This window comes from Vipera ursinii, assembly GCF_947247035.1.
Source record: "Vipera ursinii genome assembly, chromosome: 4".
Classification (NCBI taxonomy): domain Eukaryota; kingdom Metazoa; phylum Chordata; class Lepidosauria; order Squamata; family Viperidae; genus Vipera; species Vipera ursinii.
Window position 1 is genome coordinate 117282585 of NC_139514.1, and position 19324 is coordinate 117301908.

Consider the following 19324-nt stretch of genomic DNA (forward strand, 5'->3'; position numbering starts at 1 on the left):
GACAATAAATATTTGTTCAAAACCACTTCAATGAGTTATACTTTCTGGAATCTGGAATTACAAAGCATTTTAATTCTGGGAGCCAGAACAATTCTGTTGTTTGAATTTCCCTGAGTCCTTTACACAACAGCACAAAAAGATCCTTTCATACACGGAGAAACTGTGAGAGCATCTTTAGCCATAACTAACCGTGTTTGCCCGCAATAGGGTTCACGAAAGACCTGCTTGCTGCATTGTCCACTCAGTATAGGTTGTCCTCCACTTATGACCCACAATTCAGCCACAAATTTCTGCTGCTAAGCAAGACATTTGTTAAGTGATTTTTGCCGCATTTTACGACCTTTCTTGCCACAGTTGTTAAGTGAATCCTGTCAGAAGGGGATCACGTGACTCTGGGACACAGCAACCGTCATAAATATGAGTCAGTTGCCAAGCACCCGAATTCTGATTGCGCAACCACGGGGAGTGTGAGAAACGGTCATAAGTCGTTACGTCATTTTTCCCAGTGCTGTTGTAACTTTGAATGGCCACTAAACAAACTCTGGCAACTCGAGAACAACTATATATGGGCCTTCTTTATCCTATTACAGTAGGCAGAGGTATGAGTAGTGAGCATCTGTAAGTATTGGTGTAAAAGCATTGTAGAGATATGGTGATGGCCCCGAGTTTGGAACACTTGGGGAGGGGTACATAAAGCCTAAAATGGCTTCATATAAGCATGAGAAAAGGACAATTTTGCGTCAAACTGTAGAAGCACAAACTTTTTTTTATATGCAGAAACATAGTTAATGGTTTCCATCTTAAATCACCCTCTACTGAGTCTCAAACGTTACAGTCAGGAATGTGAGAATCCACAAAGAGGTTTGACACGGCTTCCCTTTAGCAACTACTGGAAATTCAGGGGAAATTGTGAGCAATGATTACTCCACGTATCACTCGTACATTACTCACTCAATCTAGTTGCTTTTTCATAAGCGGGACAAAAAGGATAAGATCCATTCTAACTTAAACCAGGAAACTTTAAGGGGGAAAAAAAAGATAATTAAGGCTACTAAAGTATGAAGGCAAAATGGATGGAAGTTTAAACACCTGGTATATTACCTAAGAAATGTTTATATACCACAGTGAAATGGTGTACAGAGTAATATTACAACTATTAAGTAAGCTATACTTCCATGGTTTCTTTGATGCACCTTTTCAAACTAGCACTTTTAAGAGGAGTGCGAGTTAGACCTTGGGAAGTAATTGAATAAATATCTGTAATTCTGACTGCGAGATTTTACATATCTCAAGATAAGGATGATTCTAGAGGTGGTTTATTCACTAACCACTGAATGAGATCTATAGCTAAAAAAAAAGTGGACTTTGTTTTCCTCCTTATCTCAGAAAACAGACAAACAACAGAACCAACTTTTTACAAGTCTGTTTGGCACAACCTTTTCAAGCATAAAGGGAAATACTTGTTTTAATTTAAGATGGTTTCTGAACGTTGCTATGGTTTGAGCGTAAACATGGGATCCTGTAAAATACTACTACAGTGCTGCTACTACTACTACTATTATTGTTATTTATAGACATCAAGGTATCTGTCTGATGTTCAGTAAGTAAGTACTCCAGAAAAGGAAGGTGTCCATAAATACCATTAAGCAGACTGGATACCCTGAAAACACTCTGGAATTAAAGCAAGGTAGTAGAAACGCAAGAAAATTTTGTTTTGGCCGTCTAATTGGGGGAAACGATGTCTGCTATTCACAAAATTCTGTTAAAATACGAAAATATGTCAGCGTGGCGATTTGCGTGATTGCTGTAAGGACATCATTACAAAACGACGTTAAATCACCAGAGAAATTTGACTGGTGCCAGGCAAGACCTATTGAATCGAGATCTTTTAATCTGAAGTTTCACAGTACTTCAGTCAATTCACTCATTTCCATTTAAAAAAAAAAAGTTACAAACCAAGCTTTGCACATGTGACAGCGATAAATTAGCCCAAGACCAATCAATGAATAGAAACCAAAAGGAATCAAAACAAATATTTCCCTTTATTTTATTTCCATTGCACAAATCACCAAGGATAATTAGATTTTTTTTAAAAAAAAACAACTCCTCCATTCGAACATATTGATGTATCCCGTAAATATACACCGATAGTGTTGTATAAATAAATAATTATGCAAGCGAATGACCTTTTCGGAGGAAACTACACATAGAATTTTGCTTCCAAGCGTTCCGGGTTTTTATAACTAGCAGCAATACAGCAGGCAATGAACCTTACTCCTTAGCCATCTGTATGTTGTCGGGCTTGGCACCGATAGGTATTCCGTGTTTATGCAACGTGCTAATTAATATCTCACGCATTTCTTTGTTGTAGGAGTCAAAATCAAAGACGTTCCGAACCACGTTTGCAAGTCCTTCTGTTGGAAACTTCTGTGGAGATTAAGAAAGAGACAGAAAAACAAAAACCAAAGCGTGAGTTTGTTGTGGCTGATGGAAAGTGTGACTTGAAAGTTCACAGAGGTTCCGTTACACAACACACACAGAAATCTAGGTGTTCACCACCCTCTTCTCCGTGGATTGCAATACCTAGAAACATGTTTTTCAAGCCTTTATATATTTTAAGGGGAAATTATGAATAGCTATTTAATTAGGAATGGTGGGACAAAAACTTCAAATTTGTGTGGTCTTTTAAACCAGCACACTCTTGCATTGGGAGGGCTACATCCAATGTTCTGCTCACACAATGAAAACTTTTCTTCTCTCTTTCCCTTCAAACTTTTCTTCAGGAACCTGAGGGAATGTCGGGTGCGAAGGATCAGGACAATACATTGAGTTGCGGTTAGAAGGTTTATTGCTCAAGACTATATCCCGGATCATGGCATCCGGCCCTCTCAATTCCTGGCAAATAGATGGGGAAGAAATGGAGGTAGTGACAGAATTTATTTTCCTGGGTTCTAAGATCACTGCAGATGGGGACTGCAGCCAAGAAATTAAAAGACACATGCTCCTGGGGAGGAAAGCCATGGCAAATCTAGACAGCACACTAAAAAGCAGAGACATCACCCTGTCAATAAAAGTGCGTATAGTCAAGGCTATGGTCTTCCCAGTTGCAATGTATGGCAGTGAAAGTTGGACCATAAAAAAGGCTGAGCACCAAAGAATGGAGGTCTTTGAACTATGGTGCTGGAGAAGACTCCTGCGAGTCCCTTGGGCTGCAAGGCGATCAAACCAGTCGGTCCTAGAGGAGGTCAACCCTGACTGCTCTTTAGAAGGCCAGATCCTGACATTGAAACTCAAATCCTTTGGCCACCTAATGAGAAGGAAGGACTCACTGGAGAAGAGCCTAATGCTGGGAAAGGTTGAGGGCAATAGAAGAAGGGGACGACAGAGAAGGAGGTGGCTGGATGGAGTCCCTGAAGCAGTAGGCGTGAGCCTAAATGGACTCCAGAAGATGGTAGGAAGGCCTGGAGGAACGTTGTCCGTGGGGTTGCAATGGGTCGGACACGACTTCGCAACAACAACATATCCCAGAATCTGGTCAATTAAAATTCAGATCAAATTGGCGCCAGATAAGGGTGAATGGAGTTGAAGAGGGATTGGATTTGAAGCATTTGTGACAATGTAAAGGATTCTAAGCTGATGCTGCATTTAACTCCAGCCCCAGCTCTTCTTGGCCTGCTCTTCTCCTACAGGAAGAAAGATAGGAAGAAGAAGCCTCTTTTAGGAGAAAGACATTATAGGATACTATTTCTGAGATTAAGCTTTCTGAGCATTATTTATTTTTGGAGTTTTGATACAGCATTGCGATTCTTTCACTGCCACTGCTACCGGTAAGGAAATCTGATTGCATTACTAACGGACTGTGTTAATTGTGGTGTTGGAACTGGGAAAGGTTGAGGGCAAGAGAAGAAGGGGACGACAGAGAAGGAGGTGGCTGGATGGAGTCATTGAAGCCGTAGGCGTGGGCATAAATGGACTCCAGAAGATGGTAGAGGACAGGAAGGCCTGGAGGAATGTTGTCCATAGGGTCGCGATGGGTCAGACACGACTTCGCAGCTAACAACAACTGGACCCTAGGCTACTTCCATCCTAAGAGTTTCCAGATCAAAAGGCACTCTGTACTGCAGTGGTCTACCTGCCTCCTTAACGATCATTTTGTAGGGGTGGGGGGAAAATGAATATCCAAAATTTTGAAGAGAAGGGGTTAGCCCATGCTCCAAAGCACCTTAGGACAAGGCACAAAGGAACGGATGGAAGCTTATCAAGGAGAAAACCAAGCTAGAACTAAGGAGAAATTTCCTAACAGCGTGAACAATTAATCGACGGAACTCCTTGCCTCCAGAAGTTGTGGGTGCTCCACCACTGGAGGTTTTTAAGAAGAGACTGGAGAATTTGTCAGAAATGGTACAGGGTTTCCTGCCTGAGCAGGGGGTTGGATTAGAAGACCTCCAAGGTCCCTTCCAACTCTTGTTATTCTATTCTGTTCTGTCCTGTCCTGTCCTGCTCTGCTCTATTCTATTCTACTGCGACTGTCATAAATATGAGTAACCTGGTTGTGAAGTGAACCTCCAAGCTCCCTTCCAACTCTGTTATTCTGGATTCTGACACCCACACACCCATTCACATGATGTGAAGGAAAACAGCTACTACAGGAGAATAGGTGAGCTTGAGGTCATACAGAGCTCCTTGTATGGAGGGATGTCCATTTTTTTCCAAGTCACATTTTCTCCTCTACTTTTCAGACGTACAAATGAAGCAAAAAAAACTTTATTCGGTTGCGAACCAGAGAGGAAACCGGGGCAGTTGGCGATCAGCTGGATTTGATAACTAAATAAATCAGGCTGGGAACAGGCACATCCTGAAGCTGACTTTGCTTGCCAGCGGTATAAACACCTTTCAGCTAAGACTACGTTTGTATTAAAACACACACACACACACACACAGAACAACAACCCTGGTTTTGCAGTGGAACGCCTAGCAGAGCGCCCTACAACTCTAGAAACAGATATTGTGTATGACTTAACTTCCTTCCTCTGTTCCCAAGCTAGGAGATTGTATCGCTTCCCTCCATCCTTTCATCCTAACTGGTTCCCATTAATTGCTAGGCACTGGGGGCCGCCTCTGTGTCCTAAACAATTACGCTTGTTCCTCCGTGCTACTGGTTGAAGAAAATCTAAATAAATTCCAGTGAATCCAGGTCTCTGGGAAGCCCTTGAGGCCAAGCAAAGCGGAAAGCTGAATTCGAACCAGAAACTCCAGTGTGTGTGAATTAAGAGCCGTCCCTTGCTTTATGTCATAATTAGGTCCATTCCTTAAGTTATTTTTAGATTCATTTATGGAACAGTTCAGCGTCCAGCTTGTTGAATCATGAGGGATCTTTGGCACAAACAAGCGTTCCAGGATCTCTCCTTCTTTTTTTAACCATTTCAGATACTGGGAGATCCTCGAAACAAAAAGATAGACTCTTCTGAAAATACAGCGTAGGGCTTTTCAAGCTTTTTCACCCCTTGTACCACTTTTAGGATACGGTAACATCCGAGTACCACCAGTCGCCTAGCAAGGGGTCAAAAACTTGATGACCAAAAGAAAAAAAGAAAAGAAAAAAGTGATGAAGTACAGGTAGTCCTCGACTTACAACAGTTCGCTTAGTGACTGTTCGAAGTTACAATGGCCCTGAAAAAAGTGCCCCCCAAGCCACAGCCAGGCAAGACACCTACCTGCCTGCCCGGCCGTACTCTTCCTCCTCTCCGAGGTTTTCATTGTTGTGAGCATTTCTGTTGAGGATTGGCAGCGGGGGTGGGGTGGGGGGTGCTTGGTTTTTATTCCCCTCCCCTGCTGGGTGGTTGCAGCCGGTTTGGGTCACTTCACATGACCCTGGGACACTGTGACCGTCATAAATATGAATGAGTTGCCAAGCATCTAAATGTAAATCACAAGACCCTGGAGATGCTGCAACATTCCAGCTGGTCGGCGCTTCTTCCGGGCTTAGAAGTGCCAGGATCAGTGCCGAGCTCCAGCTGGATCCTGGCGCTGATCCCGGCGCTTCCGCTGAGCCCCGACAGCCCTGCAGCTCCAGCCGTCTCTCGTTCAGGCTTGTGCGGTGCTGCCACCGGTTCTGCTCATTCCCTTCCCCCGCTACCACTTTTCTAGGATGGCTGCGTACCACCTGCCAGGTGCCCATGTACCACAGGTGGTACCCGTACCACTGGTTGAAAAGCCCTGGCGTATGCCATGCAATGAACTATTCGGTAGACATGTTCTTGCACAGCCAGCTCTGACGCCAGATATTCAAGACGTTGGGTCTGGTTTCCCGGTCTGGTTATGTCAGGTGTGAAAGACTTAAGTCCACCTGTGAAAGTTCAATCAAGTCAATTTACTGCTAAAAGCCTTTGCACCAGAATCGTCTCAACTAACGACCAGTGCCTGGTTAAAGCTAGGTTGGTCCCTCTTTTAACTCCACCCCCAGGTTCTGCCACTCCTTCTCCTACAGGTTAAGACACCTGGCAGACGGCTTCTAATTCAGCATTTCTTAAAGTTGGCAATATAAAGTTGCCTGGAGTTCAACTTTCCGATTTCTCCAGCAAGACAATGCTGGCTTGGGACGTTGAGGAGTTGAACTCTACACATCTTCAAATTGCCAGGGTTGAGAAATGCTGGTCTAATTGATCCATTGGTCAGGAGCAGGAAAGACGCTGAGGATCTCATGCGCCACTGTACTCCCACAACATTTGCTCTAGATTCTACTGGCCCAACTGGCCAACTACGCCACTGTGGTCACGCCTCCGCGAAATAAAGATACCGAGGAACTAGAAAGAGAGCAGGGAAGAGGGATAAAGTCAGACGAGGCGTGTAGAAGGTGAAATCCTTTCCTTTTTAACAACACAGAAAAACCAAACAGGGTGAAGAGAAGAGCCTCTTTAAATTGCATGGGATTTTTTCAGGGCACTAAACAATGCAACCGTATCAGGAAGAATTCTATTCTTTTCACTTGCAGGAAGGGAATAAGAGAATAAGAGAGCTGGAAGGGACCTTGGAGGTCTTCTAGTCCCACCCCCCCGATCAAGCAGGAAACACTAGACCAGCGATGGCAAAGCTTTTAGAGACCGAGGGCCCAAACTGCAACCCAAAACCCACTTATGTATCATTGGGTGCCGGGTGGGCGTGGCCCATTGGGTGGGCGTGGTTCATTGGGTGGGCGTGGCTGCAGTGGTAATGGCAGACTGGGTGGGACTAAAAAGTTCAATCAATCAAGTCCAACTTTGCGAGAACTTTTTTTTCCCTGCGAGAAGTTGCAAGAGCCTTGGTGGAGCGGTGGGCTAATGCCTCCTTAAGTAACACCAGCTGCCTGCAATTAGTGCAGGTTCGCATCCCACCAGGCTCAAGGTTGACTCAGCCTTCCATCCTTCCAAGGTAGGTAAAATGAGGACCCAGATTGTTGGGGGCAATTAAGCTGACTTTGTAATAATGCCGCTTGGGGTGTGTGTGAAAGCCCTAATAAGCAGGCATATACAGAGAATGAAGGCTACTGCTAAGCTTGTAAGCCGCCCTGATTCTTCGGAGAAGGGCGGGATATAAATGGAATTAAAATAAATAAAAATAAATAAAAAAAATTGATTGATTGAGACTTTTTTTTTGCACACGGCCACAGAGGCCTAAAGCAAAAAGGTTTTATAAAACCCAGCTGAAGGCCTAGGACTGGGGGTATGGCGCGCGTGCCCACAGAGAGGGCTGTGCGTGCCACCTGCGGCACGCGTGCCATAGGTTCGCCACCACGGCCCTATACTGTTTCGGACAGATGGTTGTCCAAACGCTTCTTAAAAAACCCCAGTGTTGGAGCAACCCAACAAAAGGAACATGACACAGCTTGGACCCACCCTGATCCAAAAATCAGAAATTGAGCCCTTTGTAATTAATTGAACGAGAAAGGACACAAAAAGGTTCCCTGCGTCTGCCTCAATGAGGACAAGTTTCTTGGAGATTTGGTGACACCAAAGGCAAAAGCATCCTCAGAAACATCTTCTGGAACACGTCAGGCTTTCCAAAGGTTAAAGGTGGCCTTTAAGGATGTCAGAGGTCAAACAATGTCTTCAATCGTTAGTGAACAGTCCAGTCTGAAGAACAGTCATACACTACCTGTAAATGCTTGACAATGTTCACGACTTCTCGAGTCGAGTAAGGATAATTGATAATTCCTTGGTCGGCCAAACTTCGCAGCTCTCCAAAAGCTGCGACCAATTTCTGGAGAACTGAGTCAGGGACATCGGGCCCGTACTGTCGAAGCATGGCTAGTTCTGAGTTTGGTTTTGGGTTATCAACTGCATGACAGCTAAATATGTCTCCTGGAAGAGGCAAGAACAAGAAAGGAGAAAATGGCATCCAACAGGATAATTCATTTGTACTATTTAATAAAAGAAGAAGGCTTGTGACTCCTAAACTTTGCATGTGGGGTGCTAGAGTGAACTCATGGGGATGCTGCGAAATATTTTAAATTTTTGAAGAAAACACAAGAGGTTTAAGCTTAGCTTGCTTGCTACGCCACTACTAGCCCTTTCAGAATGGAGCTTATTTTTTTGCTCACATTCATTCCATTCCTTTTGGAAAAAACATTTTTAGATTAGATAACCTTTAGTGTCTGTGGGCACAACGGCACACATTAAAAATGAAATGTAGTTGCTTGGTCTCTAAGTGTACACACGCACAACCCACATTTAAAACTCACTATGTGCAACATATGTATAGACCTACACCCTTATGTACATCAATTTTCTAGGGAAAATTATGCATGGACTAAAATACATATTTTAAATTTTGGAAGAAAACAACAGGTGTAAGCTTAGCTTGCTTACTACGCCACTACTAGCCCTTTCAGAATGGAGCTTATATTTTTACTCACATTCATTCTTTTGGAAAAAACATTTTTAGATTAGATAACCTTTATTGTCATTTATTCCTGTGGGCCCAACGGCACACATTAAAAATGAAATTTAGTTGTTTGGTCTCTTAAGTGTACACACGCACAACCCACATTTAAAACTCACTATATGCAACATATATATAGACCTACACTCTTACGTACATAATTTTCTAGGGAAAATTATGCATGGATTAAAATACATATTTTAAATTTTGGAAGAAAACAACAGGTGTAAGCTTAGCTTGCTTACTACGCCACTACTAGCCCTTTCAGAATGGAGCTTATTTTTTTTTAACTCACATTATTTTTTTTTTGAAAAACAAAACAAAACATTTTTCTAGGGAAAATTATGCACGGCCCAAAATACATATTTCTTTTCCCAAACAGCAAAGGAGTAAGATAATCTAAAATAAAAAAATGGTTTTAATACACCTAAACTGGTAGCTTCTTTGGTCTGCCCCCCCTTCCCCACCCCCCCCCCCGCTTGCAACCAGACTAGTGAAACAAAAATAGCATCTTTTCATAGACAGGATCATAAAATAGAAGCTTTTAATCAAGCGTGTGGCTTACCAAGCGTTCCAAAAAAGTCATTTCCTAAGAAAGGGAATCCCGGTCTGTTTGCTAAAACAATCATCCTAAAATCCGGATGCATTACTATGACATTTTTTCTCCCATCTGCGGCAGCTGGAAGGTAAACAAACAAAATTAGCTTTTTCGATCTGATAAGACTTTATTACAGAAAGAAATGACTTGCTTATCAAAGAATAGCAAACAGCTAACAGGAACGGGATCCGTACAACAACACGGCGACCAGTCTCCATAAACTATAATTCTATTAAACCACAGGGAGTCCTCGACTTACTTAGTGACCGGCTCAAAGTTACAACATCACTGAAAAAGCGAATTATGACCATTTTTCACACTGATGACCCTTGCAGCCTCCCCAGGGTCACGTGATTTACATTCGGAAGCTTGACAACAGACTCACGTTTATGATGGTCGCAGTGTCTCCCGGGATCACGTGATCCCCTTTTGCGACCTTCTGGGAAGCCAGATTCATTTAACAACCGTGTTGCTAACTTAACAAATGCAGTGATCCACTTAAGAAATGTGGCATGGAAAATCGTAGAACAGGGCAAAACTCGCTTAACCAATTTTTCACTTAGCAACAGAAATTTTGGGTTTAATTGAGTTCGTAAGTCGGGGACTGCCTGTACTGTAAATTCACCTCGAATTCTTAGACATACTTTAACAGTGACGGTTAAAGAGAATATAACAGGCTATGTGTTAAGGCTATGGTCTTCCCAGTTGCAATGTATGGCTGTGAAAGTTGAACCATAAGAAAGGCTGAGCGCCAAAGAATTGAGGCCTTTGAACTATGGTGCTGGAGAAGACTCCTGCGAGTCCCTTGGACTGCAAGGCGATCAAACCGGTCAGTCCTAGAGGAGATCAACCCTGACTGCTCTTTAGAAGGCCAGATCCTGAAGCTAAAACTCAAATACTTTGGCCACCTAATGAGAAGGAAGGACTCACTGGAGAAGAGCCTCATGCTGGGAAAGGTGGAGGGCAAGAGAAGAAGGGGACGACAGAGAAGGAGGTGGCTGGATGGAGTCACTGAAGCAGTAGGCGTGAGCTTAAATGGACTCCAGAGGATGGTAGAGGACAGGAAGGCCTGGAGGAACGTTGTCCGTGGGGTTGCAATGGGTCGGACACGACTTCGCAACTAACAACGTGTTAAGATGCAATTCAGGTCAAACAGCAAACTAACAGGCCAAACTACATATTACTTTAGGAACTTGGGGCCACACTGTATATTATTTTAAATATACAGCTGGCAGCTATTTGTAACTTTTACTTTTTAGCCCAGAATAGACAAGGAATCAGATTGAGATTGGAAGTAAGGGGAGGCCAGAGTATTTGAGATTTTTTTGTTCTGCATCCTCCTCCTCCTCCTCATCACGGTGTTTTTCCCGCAGGTACTGGGTCCGCTTAGATTTTTTTGCATGATTTATGCAAAAGATTATGTGAATGACAGGTGTGAGATTCCATTCCTGATTATAATAGCGAGAAATAGCAAGAAAGCTGCTCATTTGCCTGCTGGATTCCTACTTGTACTCGTTACCAAACGGTTGCATTTTCCTTGCTGAACTGGTGCAGAATATTATAAATTAATATTAATTAATAACAGAGCCCCTCCGTTTCTCTGAAGAAAATTAGGTCTCCAGTTATGTTATTAACAGCTCTTAATTTATTAATTACTCCATAAGAAAGTCAGCTACTGGAACACTTCCTCTCTGGGACTGCTTACTAGAAACAATGCGTCTCCCGTCGGACAGAATCATCTCTCCGCTCTCCACTAGAGTTTTCAAAATGCAGGTAACGTTGGTGGGTGCCTTGTCTGCCTCATCAATCATGAGGATGTGCCCCTTTTTGACAGCTTTCACCTAGAAAGAGATGATCGGGAGGAGACAAAACGTTGGCAGAAAAAAATATATATTACTAACATTAGAAATCTAGTGTTTCCAGCCTACATGCAACACAGGGGGTTCCCATTCAGATATGAAGCCTTCTTTTATTATTATGGACAAGGCAAGCAAAGCAAAGAATATTCCCAGGTCATCTCCCCCAAAAAGAAAGAAAAATCCAATATCTATTTCACAAATTTGATGAATGTGGATCAAAAGAAAACTCTCTGTCTGTCTGTCTGTCTGTCTATCTATCTATCTATCTATCTATCTATCTATCTATCTATCTATCTATCTATCTATCTATCTATCCTCTCTCTCTCTCTCTCTTGATGGATGATAGAGGGAGAGATAGAGATCTATCTATGTATCTATGTATCTATGTATCTATGTATCCGTGTATCTATGTATCTTTCTTTCTTTCTTTCTTTCTTTCTTTCTTTCTTTCTTTCTTTCTTTCTTTCTTTCTTTCTTTCTTTCTTTCTTTCTTTTCTGCCGTGTGGTGCAGTGGTTAGAATGCAGCACTACAGGCAAACTATGCTCACTGTCAGGAGTTCGATCCTGACCAGCTCAAGGTTGACTCAGCCTTCTGAGAGACCTATAATCTCTCTCTCTCTCTTCATCTCCATCTCTCTCTCTCTGCCTTCCTATCTATCTATCTATCTATCTATCTATCTATCTATCTATCTATCTATCTATCTATCTTTCTATCTATCTACCTATCTATCATTTCTCTATCCATCCGCACCCATCCACCTATCCACATCCATCCATCCATCCATCCATCCATCCATCCAAACATCCATCTTCTTTCTCATCTCTCTCTCTCTGCCTATCTACCTACTTACCTACCTACCTAATAAATTATAATAATAACCTAATTTATTTAGCAGACAGTCTTCTTGCAACGCGAACACTAGATTTATCAGGGGCTGCACGCAGAGAGGCCTGCCCCACGGGTTCTCTCAGATTTCAGCAGCGGCAAGCGGCAAGGCCCCTTGCAAGAGACTTACGAGCGGGGAGTCCTCGTACACAATCCGTCCCTCTTTCACGGATGGCTGAAGCGTCAGGCTCTGCACGGTGGTGTCTCTAGGGCGGCAAATCAGGGGCGGGTTTCGACTCAAGGATCCCAGCTGACCGCGTCAGAGCATTGGGGGAAAGGGGGGGGGGAGGGAGGGACAGAGGGGAGCTGCATTTGCAAACCTGCTGTGCTATTTTCTACTCCCTAATTCACAGCGGGAGGCAACGTATATTTTTCTTCTCTTTTCATCCATTTTTGCAGGTCCCTGAGCATTCCCTTCTCCAAAGGCCGCTTAGAGCCCTAATGTTCAAGCCGTTGTTTCGATTCCAGTTGGAGAAACCCAAGTGCATGAGTGGATCTGTAGTACACGTAGCCCTTCCTTGCCTTGCGACAATAGGGGCCAGAGTCTCCCTCGCTAAGCAAGGCGGTTGTTAAATGACTCTTGCAGCATCGCAGGCTGACTCTGCCCACTGCCGGGAAGTTCGATCCTGACCGGCTCAAGATGGACTCAGCCTTCTGCCCTTCCAAGGTCGGTAAAATGAGGACCCGGATCGTTGGGGGCTCATATGCTGACTCTGTAAACCGCTTAGAGAGGGATGCAAAGCACTGCGAAGCGGTACGTAAGTGCTGTTGCTAGCGCTATTTCCCCCCCCACAGTTGTTAAGCAACTCGCTGCGGTTGCTAAGTGAATCGCGCAGCCGTTAAAACTGTCGTAAGTACATGCCAGTTGCCAATGGCCTGAATTTTGATCACGTGACCGTAGGGATATTGCAACAGTCATGAGCGTGAAATGTGGTCGTTAAGTCCCATTTTTTTCAGTGCCGTTGTAACTCTGAATGGTCACTAAACGAATGCTTGTAAGTCAAGGACTAGTTGTATATATAACTCCCCACTTCCTCGGGGGGGGGGGCTCTGGTTTCTTTTCAGATTTTGGTGTGTGTGTGTGTCTATTTGTGTGTATGTATCTGTATGTATATAAAAACAGTTTTTTAAAATATTTTTAATGTTTATTTATATTTCATATCTGTCTACTCCCCCAGAGAGACATTCTGGTTTCTCTTCACATTATATATGTAATAGTTTTCTAAAATATTTTTAACCTTTATTTATCTTTCATATTTCATATCTGTCTACTCCCCCAGAGAGACATTCTGGTTTCTCTTCACATTATATATGTAATAGTTTTCTAAAATATTTTTAACCTTTATTTATCTTTCATATTTCTTAACTGCTCACTCCCTCAGAGACAGCTCCAATTTCTCTTCACATTATATATGTAATAGTTTTCTAAAATATTTTTAACCTTTATTTATCTTTCATATTTCTTAACTGCTCACTCCCTCAGAGACAGCTCCAATTTCTCTTCACATTATATATGTAATAGTTTTCTAAAATATTTTTAACCTTTATTTATCATTCATATTTCTTAACTGCCCACTCCCTCAGAGACAGCTCCAATTTCTCTTCACATTATATATGTAATAGTTTTTAAAAATATTTTTAACCTTTATTTATCATTCATATTTCTTAACTGCCCACTCCCCTCAGAGAGGAGCTCCGATTAATGTCAGGGTTCATGTGTTTAACAAAAAAATAATAGACAATAGTTAATTATCATAAACAATATGTTAGTTAATCGCTCGATCGTCTTCTTTTTGCTAATATGTATTCAAAGTTACATTCCTTTCTAACTCGTTTTTCTAGCCATTGATCGAAATTATCTTCTTTCTCTTTTCTCTTTAAAGTCAATCTATCCATTTCTGCACACTCTAAAATCTTCTTAATTAATTCTTCTTCAGTTGGTGAATTTTCATTTTTCCAGTGTTGGGCAAATACAATTCTTGCTGCAGTTAGTACGTGTAAAATTAAATATCTACAGCCTTTCTCATAATTTGCTCCTATTATTCCTAACAAAAACAATTCTGGCTTCATGTCTATTGGTTTTTTTAGTCATTTTCTCCGACCATCAATGCATTTTTAACCAAAATCTTTTTGCTTTAGGGCATGCCCACCAGATATGGGAATAAGTACTTTACCTGGCCTTTGTTTGCATTTCCAACACTTATTTGAAGTATTTTTAAACATTTTTGCTAATCTCACTGGTGTCATATGCCATCTGTAAAACCTTTTACATAAGTTTTCTTTATATGCCACTGCTTTAGTTAATTTAACATTTCTGGTTTCTCTTCGGATTATATATATAATACTTTTCTAAAATATTTTTAACCTTTATTTATGCTTCGTATTTCTTAACTGCCCACTCCCTCAGAGAGACATTCTGGTTTATTCTTCAAACTGTGTATGTATATGCACAATCTGAAGAGAAAACAGGAGTGGGCAGTTAAGAAATATGAAAGATAAAATAAATATTTTTTTAAAAGCCTTTTGCCTAACTCCAAAGCTCGGCTCACCTGTGCAGCTGCAAATATTCTCTGGGTCGATTTAACAGCTGAAGGAATCTGTCGACCACTTTATTTTTCCCCACACCCTGCAACAACAACAACAAGGCAAACACAATGAGGGATTATTTTAGAGGGGAAGATAGAGTGAAACAGTCTACAAAGGAGCTCAATTTGCCAGCTAAAATGAGAATTGCCCTCAGTTTCTGGCACTAAAACTCCAGGTAAATACAAAATGATTATGATGAGGCTACATCCCACTTAAAACCAGTATTAACTCACGGAACTCCTTGCAAACCAAACACAGCTTTAATTGCCTTTTTTAAATCAAAAGGGAAGGTTGATTTGCTGTAGAGTTTGCGGCTGTAATGCCTCGCGGCTATATGCAGATAGTCCTTGGCTTACTTGATCCCCAAATTCCTGTCGCTAAACGAAAAAGTGACTTTTGCCCATTTTACGACCTTCCTTGCTACAGTTATTAAATGAATCACTGCAGTTGTTAAGTTAGTAACCTCGTTGTTAAGTGAGTCTGGCTTCCCCATTGACTTTGCTTGTCAGAAGGTCGCAAAAGGGGTTCACGTGACCCCCAGGACGCTGCAACCGTCATAAGTACAAGTCAGTGGCCAAGCATCTGAATTTTGATCAGGTGACCATGGGGGATGCCGCAACGGTCGTTAAGTGTGAAAACGGTCGTTAAGTCACTTTTTTTCCCCCAATGCCATTGTAACTTTGAACGGTCGCTACATAAACGGTTGTTAAAATTGAGGGCTGCCTGTATTCGGAAATCACACTTACAATTTCAGGGAAATTGACTTGCTAGCTCAGTAGATAAAGAGCTTTGAACATTTAAATGTGCAAAATGGATTTCATAGGGGGAAAAATGTGATTTCTCTTACCTGGTTGCCCACTAAAAGAAGGTGCTCTCCGAGCAAAAAGTCTTTTAACATGTCTTCCATCACCATCATATGCTAACGCAGAAAAGAAATCCATGTTTTAAAATTGGAAAGAAAATAAGTGAGTGAAAACACAGAAGTATTAATGCTGTCATAATTCTTCTGAGTCAGCCACATAGAATTATACTCATCGGAGAATCATTACTATGAGGAGGTCCCTGGTGCTCCCTCAGCTTGGTGGGTTTCTTGCAGACATTTCATGACCCAACTGGGTAAGCTCATTTCCCTATCTGTTTCTTGGTAAAATCCATGGGAAAATCCCATTGGAGGAAAATTCCACTTAGGGTTAGGGTTAGGTCACCATGAACTCATAGAGCAAAATGAACATTGCCAACATATTCGGAGTGCTTGGGTATGGTTAGGAGGACACTGACTTTTGTAGGCTGCCCTATCTATGTTTCCTGGTAAAATACATGGGAAAATCCCATTGGAGGAAAATTCCACTTAGGGTTAGGGCTAGGTCGCCATGAACTCATACAGCAAAATGGACATCGCCAACAAATTCAGAGTACTTGGGTATGGTTAGGAGGGCACTTACTTTTCTAGGCTGCCCTATCTATCTTTCCTGGTAAAATACATGGGAAAATCCCATTGGAGGAAAATTCTATTCTATTCTATTCTATTCTATTCTATTCTATTCTATTCTATTCTATTCTATTCTATTCTATTCTATTCTATTCTATTCTATTCTAATTCTATTCTATTCTATTCTATTCTAATTCTATTCTAATTCTATTCTAATTCATATTCTATTCTCTATTCTATTTTAATTCTAATTCTATTCTCTATTCTATTCTATTTATTCTAATCCTATTCTATTCTAATTCTATTCTATTGTATTCTAATTCTCTATTCTCTATTCTAATTCAAATTCTATTCTCTATTCTATTCTAATGCTGTTTAATTCTAATTCTAATTCTAACTTTACTCTACTCTACTCTACTCTACTCTACTCTACTCTACTCTACTCTACTCTACTCTACTCTATATCCTAATGTGGCACACTCACCCCTTCTCATCAGGCAAACTTCTAACCCAATAGCCATTTTGCAGATGCCCACAACATGAGCTCAAAAGGCCAAATATGCCCATTTTGGGGAGAGACGTTGGATGAGAGCCCATCTTGAAAAGACAGCCAAGAGGCTTGGTCCGCACCCATCTGAAAGGACAGGAGATCAAAGGGATACTTACTTGAGTATTTTCGTAGAAAAGAACGTCAGGCACTTTCATGCTCTCGTAGGGGTTGTAAACCGGAATTTGGACACTTCCAATCCTGAGGACTCCTGACTTGATTTCACCTGGATGTGCACACAAGTCAAGGATCATCACTTTATGCCCAGATGCGCACAGCTCTTTACGTCTGAAGTGCCGCTGAAATATTTCATTTTGGAAAGTCCTCTGAGAAAATCTTTCAAAGTGGCTTTCGAAATGGGACTTGGCTATACCGTGTTTCCCCAAAAATAAGACCCCACCCCAAAAGAAGCCGTAGCATGATTCTTCAGGATGCTCGTAATATGAGCCCCACCCACCAAAAAAAAGGCCCAGTTAAGATGTCAGCCAGACTGAAGCATTTAGTACCGTATTTCCCCCAATATAAGCCCTAACCGGAAAATAAGCCCTAAGGCGTCTTTTGGAGCAAAAATTAAACATAAGACCAGGTCTTATTTGGGGGGAAATGCGGTAGATGCATTTTGATGTCCACTTTCTTTGCTTTGAGACATTAGCTTGATGTTTGTCTATCTAACTCTGGTTCTTTTAGAAAACAAAGATGTAACCACGGTTTGTTCTGCAAGAAAGTTTCCTTTCCTTGCAAATCCCAGTTGTGGAATTTCCTGGCATAGAAATCTGCAAAAATTGCAGCTGGTAGGACACTAAACTGAGCTACAGTACTCTAAAAAAAATGAAGCTAACAAATGTGCTTTTAATACTGTCTGTGTGTGTGTGTGTTTGTGTGTGTGTGTGTGTGTGTGTGTGTTTTCTGAGGTTTTCGCGGGTGTTTGTATGTGGATCTTTGGTCATTCGGGTTTTTCCCCGCGTAGAATTGAAGGTGTAGGCGCAACGTTTCGACGGAATCCCATCCGTCATCCTCAGGCTGGTGGCTTCAGCTTCCTTCTTCTGGGAGAAGCCCAGCTTCCTTCTTCTCCCAGAAGAAGGAAGCTGAAGCCACCAGCCTGAGGATGACGGATGGGATTCCGTCGAAACGTTGCGCCTACACCTTCAATTCTACGCGGGGAAAAACCCGAATGACCAAAGATCCATATGTATGTATGTATGTATGTATGTATGTATGTATGTATGTTTTGTGCACGATGAGCCCTGAAAATACCATTTCAACTGGTTCTCTTTGGCCTCTGAAAAGACACGGGGCAAATGAGATAAAAGGAGTGATTCATTTGGTGCAGTGTAAACGCGCACAAAGCAAATGATCTAGATTTGCACAATAGAAGAGAACAAAGGATTAAATGCCTCTATAGGCACGTTAGCAACTACTGTCTTGCACTTACTGTAAGCATAAAAAAAAGACGCCTGGTGTTTTGTCATTCTGTGCATAGAAATAGCTAGTCCTCGATTTACAACAGCTCATTCAGTGACCGTTCAAAGTTACAACAGCCCTGGGGAAAAAAATGACTTATGACCTTTTTTTTCATACTTAACAACCGCTGCAGCATCTCCGGGGTCACGTGATCAAAATTCGGCCGCTTGTCAACTGACTCGCATTTATGACGGTCGGAGTGTCCCCGTGTGTGTGTGTGTGTGTGTGTGTGACGTGATCCCCTTTTGCGACCTTCTGACCAAAGAAGTCAACGGGGGAAGCCAGATTCACTTAACACTGAGTGTTACTAACTTAATAACCGCGGCGATCCACTTAACAACGGTGGCAAGAAAGTGTTCTGTACCAGCCTGCTACCAGCCCTGCAGCAAAAGCAGGGACAACCCCTTTACAAACGGCAAGAGGCTGGAATAAAGCCTGCCAAATTTATTCACATAAAACAGAGCAAGCCAAGACACCAACCATGAAACAGGAGCTAAGAAACAGGAACTATCCAAGCGGTTGCCTTCAGCAAACCAGCCCTCCCACACATTCCCCTTAAATACAGTTCAGGGCGTAGCTTCTCTCTGCCTCCTTCCGAGGTGCCCCATTGCCTTCCTCTGTTTACTCCTGACTGACTGCCTCCTGCAGGCGTCCTTGAACAGGGCCAGCTGTGGGTCATCTTCATCCACGCTGTCAGGCTCACACAGCTGGGTCTCCGTCGTGACCAGGTGGGAGGGGCCCGGCTGAGGGCTCTGCGGAGCCTCAAGGCCATCATCAGCAAGCTCTTCAACACCCCCCTCCTCTTCCTCTGAGTCGTCCGACCCAACTGCCGAACCCACAGGCTGACCCTGAATCACAACAGAAAGCTCATAAAATGGGGCAAAAAACCCCTCACTTAACAAACGTCTCGGTTAGCAACAGAAATTTTGGGCCCACCTATAACAGAAAAGTTCACCCTCATGAAAGTTCTAGATATTTTGGTAAACATCCTGAGGCTCCAAATAGAGAATAGAGATTAGAATATACTACATTTATTTACACC

General features: G+C 42.3%; 1 protein-coding gene across 1 annotated transcript in view; it reads right to left on the reverse strand.

Moving 5' to 3' along the window:
* Positions 1-1839: 1839 nt before the first annotated feature.
* The window catches only part of VWA8 (von Willebrand factor A domain containing 8), a 63288-nt gene continuing 45803 nt past the window's right edge, over positions 1840-19324 (reverse strand). The window contains exons 19-26 of the mRNA XM_083362299.1: positions 16941-17047; positions 15693-15764; positions 14809-14885; positions 12390-12465; positions 11220-11355; positions 9482-9595; positions 8131-8336; positions 1840-2427 (exon numbers count right to left, since the gene is read on the reverse strand). Coding sequence (XP_083218425.1) covers positions 2272-2427; positions 8131-8336; positions 9482-9595; positions 11220-11355; positions 12390-12465; positions 14809-14885; positions 15693-15764; positions 16941-17047 — 944 coding nt within the window. The 3' untranslated portion in view covers positions 1840-2271. The remainder of the gene's footprint in view (positions 2428-8130; positions 8337-9481; positions 9596-11219; positions 11356-12389; positions 12466-14808; positions 14886-15692; positions 15765-16940; positions 17048-19324) is intronic.